The 13,891-nt window shown below is 43.1% G+C and overlaps 1 protein-coding gene across 1 annotated transcript; it reads left to right on the top strand.

Moving 5' to 3' along the window:
• The first annotated feature begins 903 nt into the window (after positions 1–903).
• Positions 904–10,665, top strand: LOC121388742 (dual specificity protein phosphatase 3-like). Its single transcript, XM_041520227.1, has 4 exons — positions 904–997; positions 5,564–5,750; positions 6,537–6,760; positions 10,246–10,665. Exons 2-4 carry the CDS (start codon positions 5,578–5,580, stop codon positions 10,437–10,439), a joined length of 591 nt encoding a protein of 196 aa, XP_041376161.1. The 5' UTR covers positions 904–997; positions 5,564–5,577; the 3' UTR covers positions 10,440–10,665.
• Positions 10,666–13,891: the final 3,226 nt, after the last annotated feature.

Consider the following 13,891-nt stretch of genomic DNA (forward strand, 5'->3'; position numbering starts at 1 on the left):
CACAGTTCTTTTTTAGTATAATAATGGGATGTTTTTACAAAATGTGTAATTTTTTTTTTTTTGAGGCCCATGGCCGATTATTATTAACACAATTTTCTAATGCAAATGATAATTCAAATTCAAATTAATTGCTTCGTAGGCAAACAGCAATTACATGTGTAGTTTATAGGAGGTGACGTCACTTTCTTTCCAAGCTAGAGTAATGGCTGCATCAAAAAGGATACAAAATGGCTACCCCAAGTTAGCAGGAATAATCATGTTTTTGTTTTTTTATTAATTATAAAATTATGCGTTTTTAATTTGTTAAACTGTCAGTATGCGGGTGTTGGTGATCCGGGTATGTACATTTCCAACATATTTGACATTTGACATTTGTTCACATTTGACCTACACGAACCTCCACAGCTAAACATATATGGCTACTTGCATCGCGTGATTTAGTGGGTTCCTACATGCCTAAGCCCCACCTCCATCCCCCGCAAGAAACCAACGCATTTACTAGTACTTTATTTGTCCTTCTTTCTTTCTTTCTCTCTCCACACACACACACACACACACACACACACACACACACACACACACACAAACACACCACACAAACACACACACAAACATTTGCGAGCGCGTATTTATATATTGGTTATTACCAATGTGTTTCGGTATAAATATTGTATTATGCGAACCCAGTTGGATATTTAAGCACGAAAATAACTCGAATCAAATGGAATTAGACTAATGAGTAGGCCTACATATGGCTTAAGCCCGAGTACTCTGACGGTAAGAGAGCCAGACGGATATTTTGACAGTTATAAATTATAACGCTCCAAATGTCCGTCTAGCTCTCTTACACTCATACTACTCGAGCTAATATATAGCTCGTAAATGAAAATGTGTGGTGCGTCGATAATTATAAATAAAACATTTCTCCCTTCTTTCAAAACGAGGTTGCATATTTGTTTACGGAAGTGCTTGGTATGTTGACCCGGAGAACGCTGCGGTAAGTTGTGTTACACATGTATATATAATATATAGAGTGTACATCTTATGAATGGTCTAAACCGGTGTGGCAGACTTGCAGCTCTCAGACACATTTCAAACAGAACCTGAATGATTTACAGTTTACATAACTCTTAGAGCGGTTGTCTTAATTGAATGAATACAAATAGCTTCGGGAAGTCATACTAATCTTAGTCACTAGCCCTGAGGCTTGTTCAGGAGGGCGAATCATCGCGGTCGCTCGTTACATTATTGTTTGCACATAACGTTAGATGAATGTGATGTGACGATGGTACCAGTGCAATATTGTTCGCCAGCGCTCGGTTTCTTGAACACGCTTGTTCATATTTTGAGTTAGGGCTAGAAGTTACTCTATGTAAATAAATAAATTTAAAAATATAGATAGCTCTATATAGCAATGTGTGTGTGTTTGTGTACATACATACATACATACATACATACATACATACATACATACATACATATACATACATACATGTATACATACATACTATACTATACATATATATATATATATATATATATATATATATATATATATATATATATATATATATATATATATATAATAAATTAAATATATGGGGGGGGGGGGGGGTCTAGGACGAAAATGTACGAGATTTTTGTCTTATACTCTCTCTCTATATATAAATAAAGATAAAAAATATGGCTCGTGTTATTTGTCTATAGGAATAGTAATAAAAGTGTATTCGATATGAATAGCATGAAGATTTCATGAAAAATATAATTTATGAAGCCAAATACATACAGATAATTTAGATGCAAATAACATTTTATGGAGTTCATTGTTCAGTTTTAACCAATATAGTGTGCTAAGAGTACACAGAATAACCAATATACAATAACGAAGAAAGGAAATGTTTTATTTAACGACGCACTCAACACATTTTATTTACGGTTATATAGCGTCAGACATATGATTAAGGACCACACAGATATTGAGAGAGGAAACCCGCTGTCGCCACTTCATGGCCTACTCTTTTCGACTAGCAGCAAGGGATCTTTTATATGCACCACCCCACAGGGATGATAATACATACCACGGCCTTTGTTACACCAGTTGTGGAGCACTGGCTGGAACGAGAAATAGCCCAATGAGTCCACTGACGGGGATCGATTCCGGACCGACCACGCATCAAGCGAACGCTTTACCACTGGGTTACATCCCGCCCCATACAATAACATACGAAGTACATGTAATACGCTATAGTAAAAAATTAAAATAAAACATAAGTGATTTTAGTCACACACTATCATGATTATATTCAGTTTGTCATCTTCATTATTAGAATCAGTATTAGTGATAACGTCATCAACACCACCACCACCATTATCACTATTACCACATCTATTCACTTCCATTGTGTGAAAAAAACAAAAACATTTGGCATCTGACTGCTGGTAAACCAGTAATAGAAAATTTGCTGTTAGCTTTTTTTCTAGCCATGATCTGTGATTGTGGGTTGGATGCTCTTTATTTCATGAACAGAAAAAAGAAAGAAATGTTTTATTTAACGACGCACACAACACATTTTGTTTACAGTTATATGGCGTCAGACATATGGTTAAGGACCACACAAATCTTGAGAGGAAACCCGCTGTCGCCACTACATGGGCTACTCTTTATTTGCGCTTCCCACAGGCAGGATAGCACAAACCATGGCCTTTGTTATGGATCACTGGTCGGTGCAAGTGGTTTACACCTACCCATTGAGCCTTGTGGAGCACTCACTCAGGGTTTGGAGTCGGTATCTGGATTAAAAATCCCATGCCTCGACTGGGATCCGAACCCAGTACCTACCAGCCTGTAGACCGATGGCCTGCCACGACGCCACCGAGGCCGGTGGATGAACAGAAACATGATCCTTTCTAAAACGTTTTGAGAACAAAAAAGAAAGAAATGTTTTATTTAACGACACACTCAACACATTGTATTTACGGTTATATGTCGTCAGACATATGGTTAAGGACCACACAGATATTGAGATAGGAAACCCGCTGTCGCTACTCTTTTCGATTAGCAGCAAGGGATCTTTTATATGCACCATCCCATAAACAAGGTAGTACATACCACGGCCTTTGATATACCAGCCGTGGTGCACTGGCTGGAATGAGAAATAGCCCAATGGGCCCACCGACGGGGATCGATTACACTATAACCAGAAAAACAAAATGAATTCTTTTTGCTACTGAAAAAGACAAATGCTAGCTGTGCATATTTGGTCCAAACCTTGGATACTATCCAAACATGACTTCTATGGTCAACTATGGACGAGACGTAGCCCAGTGGTTCGCTTGATGCACGGTCGGTCTAGGATCGATCCCCGTCAGTGGATCCATTGGGCTATTTCTCGTTCCAGCCAGTGCTCCACAACTGGTGTAACAAAGGCCGTGGTATGCACTATCCTGTCTGTGGGATGGTGCATATAAAAATCCCGATATAATATCCGCCCGGTCCTCCCCCCCCCCCCCCCCCCCCCCCACTTTATTATTTTTAATTAGGGTTAGGGGTTAGGGTTAGGGGATGTTGCAAATATGCAAACATGTTTGGTGCAAATTTTAACGTGCAATTAATTACATGGCACATCTAAGTGGTCTGCAAGAGGACATTCAGTCCTCTAGAAAGATGCTAATGGAGGTTTTTTGTTTCTACCACTCAGAATTAGGCCAACTAACAACGTTTTCTTTATACCATGGAACCTGAAGATGTTGCAGATGGATGATGATGATGATGATGATGATGCTGGCAATATTGATGTTGATTCAAAGATGACAGTTCTGATTGTGTTTGACTAATACAGTTTGCTTTAACATGTTCTATTTTCAAATATAGGACTTGGTTACCATAAGCATATGGGACGGAGGGGGGGGGGGGCGGACAAGGGGCAACTGCCCGCCCCCCCCCCCCCCCAGTACTGGAGGAAATTCGGGCAAACGCGATAGAGATATAAACGGGCAAAATGTGCTAAACTGAGGTCTTTTTACCATGCACCAGCCTCGGTGGCGTCGTGGCAGGCCATCGGTCTACAGGCTGGTAGGTACTGGGTTCGGATCCCAGTCGAGGCATGGGATTTTTAATCTAGATACCGACTCCAAACCCTGAGTGAGTGCTCCGCAAGGCTCAATGGGTAGGTGTAAACCACTTGCACCGACCAGTGATCCATAACTGGTTCAACAAAGGCCATGGTTTGTGCTATCCTGCCTGTGGGAAGCGCAAATAAAAGATCCCTTGCTGCTAATCGGAAGAGTAGCCCATGTAGTGGCGACAGCGGATTTCCTCTCAAAATCTGTGTGGTCCTTAACCATATGTCTGACGCCATATAACCGTAAATAAAATGTGTTGAGTGCGTCGTTAAATAAAATATTTCTTTCTTTCTTTTTACCATGCATTTCCATCGTTCTACCCGCAAAATTATTGTAATCGTTGTAAACATGTGTAGTGATTCGTTTACAACCCTATATTGCTGTTTGGTAGTAATGCTAATAGGAAAAAACTTTTTATTCAGAGAGACATTTTTGGGCAAGAACCAATAAGACTGCTATTTATGGAATCTGCACCACTCTTTACGTAAAGTAGGGTTGTCAAACCTTCCTTACCGAAAATTCTAATTAAATCCATCTACCTCTTAGACTACTTATACTAGTCGTAAATACAGTGTTAAATGAACATATACGTTAATGTTTAATAATAGAGGACTCCATGCTGCAAGTGCCCCGGAATCGGCCACTAGCGATGTGAGACTGAATCCGGGGTAGGCGTGCCTGAACCTTCGGGACATGGGCACGTAAAAACAGTTCCCAATTCCCATGCTCCAAGATAACGCAATGAAAGGTCTAAAGAAACTATGTGTGTTTACTATTTAAGATCCTTTAACAGGGGCCGACCTTGGCGACCGGTAGCCCGGTGTGTTTTGGCTATAGAAATCCATTTCGGGCTGCCAGCTTTTCAAAACATGTAGTCCGATGGGCTACTAGAATTTTTCACCCGTCAAATGCAACTAGGCCTACAGTCACAGCAGTCGCTAAATGTCTCAGTGTGAGCTGTCATAACAGTGGTGCCACCAGTGTATATCTCCTACTCCGAATTGCAATTGTAGATTGAGCAATACGATTTCTATTTTATTTATCTGCTTGCTTGTTTGTTTGTTTGTGTATATATTTAGAGTTGTGCTGTTATTATACGTTAGCAAACGAAGTTATAAGTGTCCAGTGGTTGCAGCCTAGCTCCACCGCTACATATAGGGTGGTATGTAGCTCAGTGGTAGCTAGCGATTATCTAGGGTGTAATCGGTACCAATATCGATTTCACTCTGAGGATTCGTGGGCGTTTTCCCCATTTCCAACCAGTGCTCAACGACTGGTATATGAAAGATTTTTGTGTGTATCTTTGTGCTTATGGGAAAGAGCATGCGTTTTACAAAATAGCTGTTGTTTAAAATGTCTATGAGGTAACGTTAAACAAACATATATGCATTCATTTCTTTTCCCAGTCACATGTATATGCACGTTATATTATTTCCTGCAGAATAAATTGAGAGAATGACGTGCGATGTTCAGCTGTTCTCTCAAGTGCGGTCCTACCTCATGTCGTGCAATGACGAAAATTTACAACGAGGCCAGAGAAAGCCAGATGCCTTCATTCTTTTCCAGTTCCCTTCGCAAGCCAAACATAAATATGATGAGGTGTATCCAGGTGTATTCCTCGGAGACAGGTAATGGGTATTATATGTTAATTGTTATACAGGTTCGTGGACTTGTTACAGCAATATAAGATACTGCTGGCTAATAGTACGTTTTAATATATATTTCACATTTAAACATGGTAGGGCTAGATCGTATCTGTTGTGTTGAACATTTTACATTGAAACAGGGTAGTTTTAGATCATACATGTAGTGTTGAACATTTCACGTTTAAACTGGCTAAGCCTAGATCGTACATGTTGTGTTGAACATTTCACGTTTAAACTGGCTAAGCCTAGATCGTACATGTTGTGTTGAACATTTCACGTTTAAACTGGCTAAGCCTAGATCGTACATGTTGTGTTGAACATTTCACGTTTAAACTGGCTAAGCCTAGATCGTACATGTTGTGTTGAATATTTCACGTTTAAACTGGCTAAGCCTAGATCGTACATGTTGTGTTGAATATTTCACGTTTAAACTGGCTAAGCCTAGATCGTACATGTTGTGTTGAACATTTCATGTTTAAACTGGCTAAGCCTAGATCGTACATGTAGTGTTGAACATTTCACGTTTAAACAGAGTAGGCCAATCTACAATCTGATTAAAATTAGCTCCACTGGTCTACCAGTAATTAACCAGTGGAGCTAATTTTAATTAGATTGGCCTAGATCGAACATGTAGTGTTGGACATTTCACGTTTAAACTGGCTAGGCCTAGATCGTACGTGTCTTTTATTAATCTTTTGTTTTCTTCTTTATTTTACTAGAATATATATTACTAGAATCAAATTTAGTTTGTTGATTTTTTCCTTTCAGAACGGCCGCAGAAGACAAACGTGAATTAAAATCGTTGGGTATTACGCTGGTAGTGAATGCTGCGCAAGGAAGCAAGTTCAACCAGATTAACACCAATGCAGAGTTTTACACAGATGTTGATATGAAGTTTCATCCCATCCCCGCTCTAGACATTATGACGTATAAAATCAACAAATATTTCAAAGATGCCGCTGAAGCAATAGATAAATGTCTTTTGTCCAAAGGTCAGCATGCATATTAAATTTATACAAGCCAATATGACAAAAATGTACGTTTAAGACCTACTCTATGTAAAGATAAAAAACATTGGCCTGTGCCACCCCGCCCTCCCCACCCCTCATAGGAGACTGCCCTCTACTAGAGATTGTGCTCCCTTCCTTTCTCCCACTAGAGATTGTGTTCCCCTCCTTTTTCACACTAGAGATTGTGCTACCCTCCTTTCTCCCACTAGAAATTGTGCTCCCCTCGTTTCTCCCACTAGAGATTGTGCTCCCCTCGTTTCTCCCACTAGAGATTGTGCTCCCCTCGTTTCTCCGACCAGAGATTGTGCTCCCCTCCTTTCTCCCACCAGAGATTGTGTTCCCCTCCTTTCTCCCACCAGAGATTGTGCTCCCCTCCTTTCTCCCACTAGAGATTGTGCTGCCCTCTTTTCTCCCACTAGAGATTGTGCTCCCTTCCTTTCTCCCACTAGGTATTGTGCTCCTCTCCTTTCTCCCACTAGAGATTGTGCTACCCTCCTTTCTCCCACCAGATTGTGCTCCCCTCCTTTCTCCCACTAGAGATTGTGCTCCCCTCCTTTCTCCCACTAAAGATTGTGCACCCCCCCTTTCTGCCACTAGGTATTGTGCTCCCCTCCTTTCTCCCACTAGAGATTGTGCTACCCTTTCTCCCACTAGAGATTGTGCTCCCCTCCTTTCTCCCACTAGGTATTGTGCTCCCTCCTTTCTCCCACCAGAGAATGTGCTTCCCTCCTTTCTCCCACTAGAGATTGTGCTCCCCTCCTTTCTCCCACCAGAGATTGTGCTACCCTCTCCTGCTAGGTATTGTGCTCCCCTCCTTTCTCCCACTAGAGATTGTGCTACCCTCCTTTCTCCCACTAGAGATTGTGCTCCCCTCCTTTCTCCCACCAGAGATTGTGCTACCCTTTCTCCCACTAGGTATTGTGCTCCCCTCCGTTCTCCCACTAGAGATTGTGCTCCCCTCCTTTCTCCCACCAGAGATTGTGCTCCCCTTTCTCCCACCAGAGATTGTGCTCCCCTCCTTTCTCCCACCAGAGATTGTGCTCCCCTCCTTTCTCCCACTAGAGATTGTGCTCCCCTCCTTTCTCCCACTAGGTATTGTGCTCCCCTCCTTTCTCCCACTAGAGATTGTGCTCCCCTCCTTTCTCCCACCAGAGATTGTGCTACCCTCCTTTCTCCCACTAGAGATTGTGCTCCCCTCCTTTCTCCCACCAGAGATTGTGCTACCCTTTCTCCCACTAGGTATTGTGCTCCCCTCCGTTCTCCCACTAGAGATTGTGCTCCCCTCCTTTCTCCCACCAGAGATTGTGCTCCCCTTTCTCCCACCAGAGATTGTGCTCCCTCCTTTCTCCCACTAGAGATTGTGCTCCCCTCCTTTCTCCCACTAGAGATTGTTCTCCCCTCCTTTCTCCCACCAGAGATTGTGCTACCCTTTCTCCCACTAGGTATTGTGCTCCCCTCCGTTCTCCCACTAGAAATTGTGCTCCCATCCTTTCTCCCACCAGAGATTGTGCTCCCCTTTCTCCCACCAGAGATTGTGCTCCCCTCCTTTCTCCCACTAGAGATTGTGCTCCCCTCCTTTCTCCCACTAGAGATTGTGCTCCCCTCCTTTCTCCCACCAGAGATTGTGCTCCCCTTTCTCCCACCAGAGATTGTGCTCCCCTCCTTTCTCCCACCAGAGATTGTGCTCCCCTCCTTTCTCCCACTAGAGATTGTTCTCCCCTCCGTTCTCCCACTAGAGATTGTGCTCCCCTCCTTTCTCCCACTAGAGATTGTGCTCCCCTCCTTTCTCCCACTAGAGATTGTTCTCCCCTCCTTTCTGCCACTAGAGATTGTTCTCCCCTCCTTTCTCCCACTAGAGATTGTGCTACCATCCTTTCTCCCACTAGAGATTGTCCTACCCTCCTTTCTCCCACTAGAGATTGTGCTACCCTTTCTCCCAATAGGTATTGTGCTCCTCTTCTTTCTCCCACCAGAGATTGTGCTCCCCTCCTTTCTCCCACTAGAGATTGTGCTCCCCTCCTTTCTCCCACTAAAGATTGTGCTCCCCTCCTTTCTCCCAATAGAGATTGTGCTACGCTCCTTTCTCCCACTAGAGATTGTGCTACCCTTTCTCCCAATAGGTATTGTGCTCCCCTCCTTTCTCCCACCAGAGATTGTGCTCCCCTCCTTTCTCCCACGAGACTGTGCTCCCCTCCTTTCTCCCACCAGATTGTGCTCCCCTCCTTTCTCCCACTAGAGATTGTGCTCCCCTCCTTTCTCCCACCAGAGATTGTGCTCCCCTCCTTTCTCCCACTAGAGATTGTGCTCCCCTCCTTTCTCACACTAGAGATTGTGCTCCCCTCCTTTCTCCCACCAGAGATTGTGCTACCCTCTCCTGCTAGGTATTGTGCTCCCCTCCTTTCTCCCACTAGAGATTGTGCTACCCTCCTTTCTCCCACTAGAGATTGTGCTCCCCTCCTTTCTCCCACTAGAGATTGTGCTCCCCTCGTTTCTCCCACTAGTGATTGTGCTCCCCTCCTTTCTCCCACTAGAAATTGTGCTCCCCTCCTTTCTCCCAATAGAGATTGTGCTACCCTCCTTTCTCCCACCAGAGATTGTGCTCCCCTCCTTTCTCCCACCAGAGACTGTGCTACCCTCCTTTCTCCCACCAGATTGTGCTTCCCTCCTTTCTCCCAATAGAGATTGTGCTACCCTCCTTTCTCCCACCAGAGATTGTGCTCCCCTCCTTTCTCCCACCAGAGACTGTGCTACCATCCTTTCTCCCACCAGATTGTGCTTCCCTCCTTTCTCCCACCAGAGATTGTGCTCCCCTCCTTTCTCCCACCAGAGATTGTGCTCCCCTCCTTTCTCCCACCAGAGATTGTAATACCCTCCTTTCTCCCACTAGAGATTGTGCTTCCCTCCTTTCTCCCACTAGAGATTGTGCTACCATCCTTTCTCCAACTACAGATATCGCTCCTACGGGCCTATTATAAATAAACATTGAATACATACCTCATTAGTAAATGATACGTTATGAAAATGTAAATATCTACCTAACCCATAACAAATTTAACTACATCCGGTCTCTCTCTCTCTCCTGCCCCCACGGGGGCGGGACGTAGCACATTGGTAAAGCGTCCATCTGATGTGCGGCCGGTTTGGGATCGATCCCCGTCGAGTACACCACGACTAGTGTATCAAAGGCCGTGGTATGTGCTATTCTGTCTGTGTGATGGTGCATATAAAAGATCCCTTGCTACTATTAATGGGAAAAGGTACCGGGTTTCCTCCCTTAGATTATATGTAAAAATTACTAAATGTTTGACATTCAATAGCCGATGATTAATAAATCCATGTGCTCTAGTGGTGTCGTTAAACAAAACAAACTCTGTGTGTGTGTGTGTGTTTTAAGCAATACTTATGTTTCAATCTATAGCATTGTTTTAAACTGCATTAATACAGTACTTAATATAACTGTTTTACAGGAAAGGTGTTTGTGCACTGCCAACAAGGCATCAGTCGGTCCGCGGCTATCGTGCTGGCGTTCCTCATGATCAAGCGAGACATGGATGTGATGCAAGCAGTGAAATCCGTCAGAGCAAAGAGAGAGATTTTCCCAAACGAGGGCTTTTTAAAACAGCTCTGTGAACTTGACGAAGAACTCCACAAAGCCTGTTGATTCGAATTTTGGAACAATTACACTGTAATATATATAACTAAGAATACGGGTACACACCAGGCATCGCTAGGCTCGTGGAGGGGAAAAGGGAGCCACCAGCTGAAAGAGCTAGGCCTCCCGATTTTTGACCTGTTTCTTTTTCTATTCTATTAGGCCAGTATTTTTTTAGTATTCGGTTTACGAACCCGCCGACGTAAATTTTGCTCAAATAAAAATATAAAAAAGTCGTATTTTTCACTTTTATTATTTTATTTTTTTCCGCCAACTTCCACAAATAGCTTTAAAGAAAAAAAAAGTTACCATTCTAGTCTATTGTGGCGCATTTCGTAAGGTAGCACTGAGAAAAAAAAATCACCCCTACTGATACACCCCAAACAATTTATTTCCGTGCTTATATCCAATTAAGGTTCAAGTACGCTGTCCTGGGCACACACCTCAGCAATCTAGGCTGGCTGTCCAGGACAGTGGGTTAGTTGTTAGTGGTCATAGTGGTTAGTGAGAGAAAAAAGGGTGTAGTGGTCTTACACCTACCCATTGAATCGTTAAAACGTACTCTGGGTGGGAGCCGGTACCGGGTTGCGAACCATGTTCCTACCGGCCTTATGTCCAGTGGCTTAACCATGACACCTCCGAGGCCGGTCCGAATGATTAAATCCACGTGCACGGATATATCAGTGGGCTTGAATTAGTTGTTCGTGCACACGAATGATTAAATCTGTGATGATGATGATGATGATGATGATAACTAGTTTAACGTGCCCATATACCACCAGGGTTTCGAACACGCCCATCCAGAGTCCGACCTCTGATAAGATCGGTAGCCTGACTCGGGATGGAGAGGGTTGAAAATGGGCAGAATTTTGAAAATAGCAATTAGTAAAAAAAGTTAATAGAATAAAATAAAAATAAAAAAAAAGGTTACAAGCCAAAAATGAAAAAGAATTGACTGCTCGGCCGAATATTTATATAATTTGGAGCATTTTAGAAGGACAGTCCAAAATTAAATAAGAGAAAAAAGAGAGGATCGGACTATTTAATATTTTTAAAAAAGAAGTAATTTCGACATAAAATTTTGAACGCAGATCTAAAAGTTTAAAGTCCGATCGATATGTCCACGCGAGTGGCCTCGTTAAGGCCGTTTGGGTGCACAGCTTAAAGGGACGAGATGGGTTGCATCCCGTCAAGAAAACCCCTAGATTGACAGTCGATAGACGTCGAAGGTGTAGTGCTGTGCTGAAATACAGATCTTGAGAAGCCGGATTCGTCTGAACGAGAGAGAGTATCAGACTAGGGTATAGTCCAGTCGTCATGGGTTGGTATACTGGTGCGGACGGGCCCGACTCCGGAGGATACGAGATGGTATCACTATAAAGCAAGGTAAAGTCTAGAAAAAGAGTAGTAGGGGCCGACCCCGCTTCCTATTTCTTCTTAGAGTGAGGCGGTCAATCTTCCAGTGCTGCTAGGACAGGCTCGGACATGTAGAGACTAAACACGAACAACCGTGGCGTTCTGCAGAATGGCCGTCATACGAGTCACGAAAAAAACAAGTCGACAGTCAGACGGAGAAATGACGTGGAGGCAAGGAATCTCGCTAAAAAAATCCAACCTGGTGGTGCAAGCTGTCGAAACGAGAAGCGTTCCAGCGTTCAATCAGTTCCAATGGCCGCATACATCCCAGTAGAAAACTTCATTTCGCTGACAAAAACAACGAAATGAAGGACTCCCCAAGTCGAGCACACGAAAGCACGTGCAGTGTGCACAAGCGAAACAAACACGTCTTACCGCGTGGAACTCCAGACTGGGAACTGATGTAGTCGCCGTTGGCATTGGTTTATTCTCAGATTCGGCACTTAACACTTTCTCAGACTTGAATAACAGGGCCGCTATTTTCGAAGCTATCTTAGCCCTACGAAATCGTAAAACCATCGTAGGGTGTGAATGAATGAATGAATGAATGAATGAATGAATGAATGTTTAACGACACCCCAGCACGAAAAATACATCGGCTATTGGGTGTCAAACTATGGTAATGCAAATAAATATCAATATAAAAATTCAAGGTTTAAACAAAAACAGTGTAAAGAACTGTGCAAAAATACAAATACAAATATCACAGAATTTTACGGACACCGAATTTTACTCTAAATTTCAATTTGTGCTGTATTGGCCATTCTCAAAGAGAATGTTACACCCCTGCACCACGGTGAGGTTACAGCACACGCAGGGGCGTAGGGTGTGACGTCACTACAACATACGCCATAGTGACGTCATAGCTTACGATTATTTTACGATTTCGTAGCATAAGATTTCTTCGAAAATATGGGCCCAGCTATGCTGAAGCTTGCAGTATCAGCTTTTTTCGCTGTTTTCGTGCGGTTTGGGTGCGCTCTCGCCCATGGTGCCAATGTTAATATCCTTGCGACAACAGGAACACACGGCCTGTGACACGTCCTTACTCTCTCTGATCCACGCATATTTTCGACACCACGTTTTGTTAAAAACACATTTTCCACTAGGCATGTTTAAATTTGAACATGTGCTTGCAAAAACTTCAAAATCTAAGTGATTCCGTGTCGTCTCGACTATTGTTTGCAGTTCTCAAAACGAGGCTATTACGCTCGTCAATAATCGGTAAATCTCGGCTGAGGCATTCGGAACATAGCATTTGTCTCGGAATGGGCCGAGTACATTCGGGTCGCGGAACGTCGCGAGTGCTGGAATGAAAGTGCGAACACGGAAGTAAAAATGCTAAATTTCTTTCGAGATTGTTCCGTAATTTCTGGTTAAAATGACGCGCTAGTCGCACTGACATGAAATTCAAGCACCTTTCAAGGACTTTGCAAGCACTTTTGCACTTTTCAAGCACTTTTTCCCAAAAATAAGCACTTTTAATTTCAAACTCCTAAATTCAAGCACTTTTCAAGACCGTGCGAACCATGTGTATATAGCACACTATTTGTTATTAATGTCTACTGCCGAATTTATTTGACAAACCAAATGATGGAAATCATTTACAGGCACGGCGGACGATCGAGGACGCAAAGCAGTTTCTATGGGATACGGGGTGTATGCTCCACCGTAAAATTTTGAAAACTAGATCTCATGAAATGCAATTTCCTGCATTTTACAAATAAAATTCATCTCTGTCTTAATAATAATATTTTTTATTCAGAATTTACCGGCCTCGCGGTTAAGCCATCGGTCAACATTCTGGTAGGTACTGGGTTCGGATCCCAGTCGAGGCGTGGGATTTTTAATCCAGATACCGACTCCAAACCCTGAGTGAGTGCTCCGCAAGGCTCAATGGGTAGGTGTAAACCACTTGCACCGACCAGTGATCCATAACTGGTTCAAGAAAGGCCATGGTTTGTGCTATCCTGCCTGTGAGAAGCACAAATAAAAGATACCTTGCTGCTAATCGGAAAGAGTAGCCCATGAAGTGGCGACAGCGG

This window comes from Gigantopelta aegis, chromosome 14, assembly GCF_016097555.1.
Source record: "Gigantopelta aegis isolate Gae_Host chromosome 14, Gae_host_genome, whole genome shotgun sequence".
Taxonomy (NCBI): Eukaryota; Metazoa; Mollusca; class Gastropoda; order Neomphalida; family Peltospiridae; genus Gigantopelta; species Gigantopelta aegis.

What these genes read in the sequence shown, in the direction of transcription:
- LOC121388742 (XM_041520227.1), top strand. Translation starts at nt 5,578, where the DNA reads ATGACGTGCGATGTTCAGCTGTTCTCTCAAGTGCGGTCCTACCTCATG. An exon ending in GGTGTATTCCTCGGAGACAG is followed by an intron (nt 5,751 to 6,536) that starts GTAATGGGTATT and finishes TTTTCCTTTCAG; the next exon opens with AACGGCCGCAGAAGACAAAC. An exon ending in TAAATGTCTTTTGTCCAAAG is followed by an intron (nt 6,761 to 10,245) that starts GTCAGCATGCAT and finishes ACTGTTTTACAG; the next exon opens with GAAAGGTGTTTGTGCACTGC.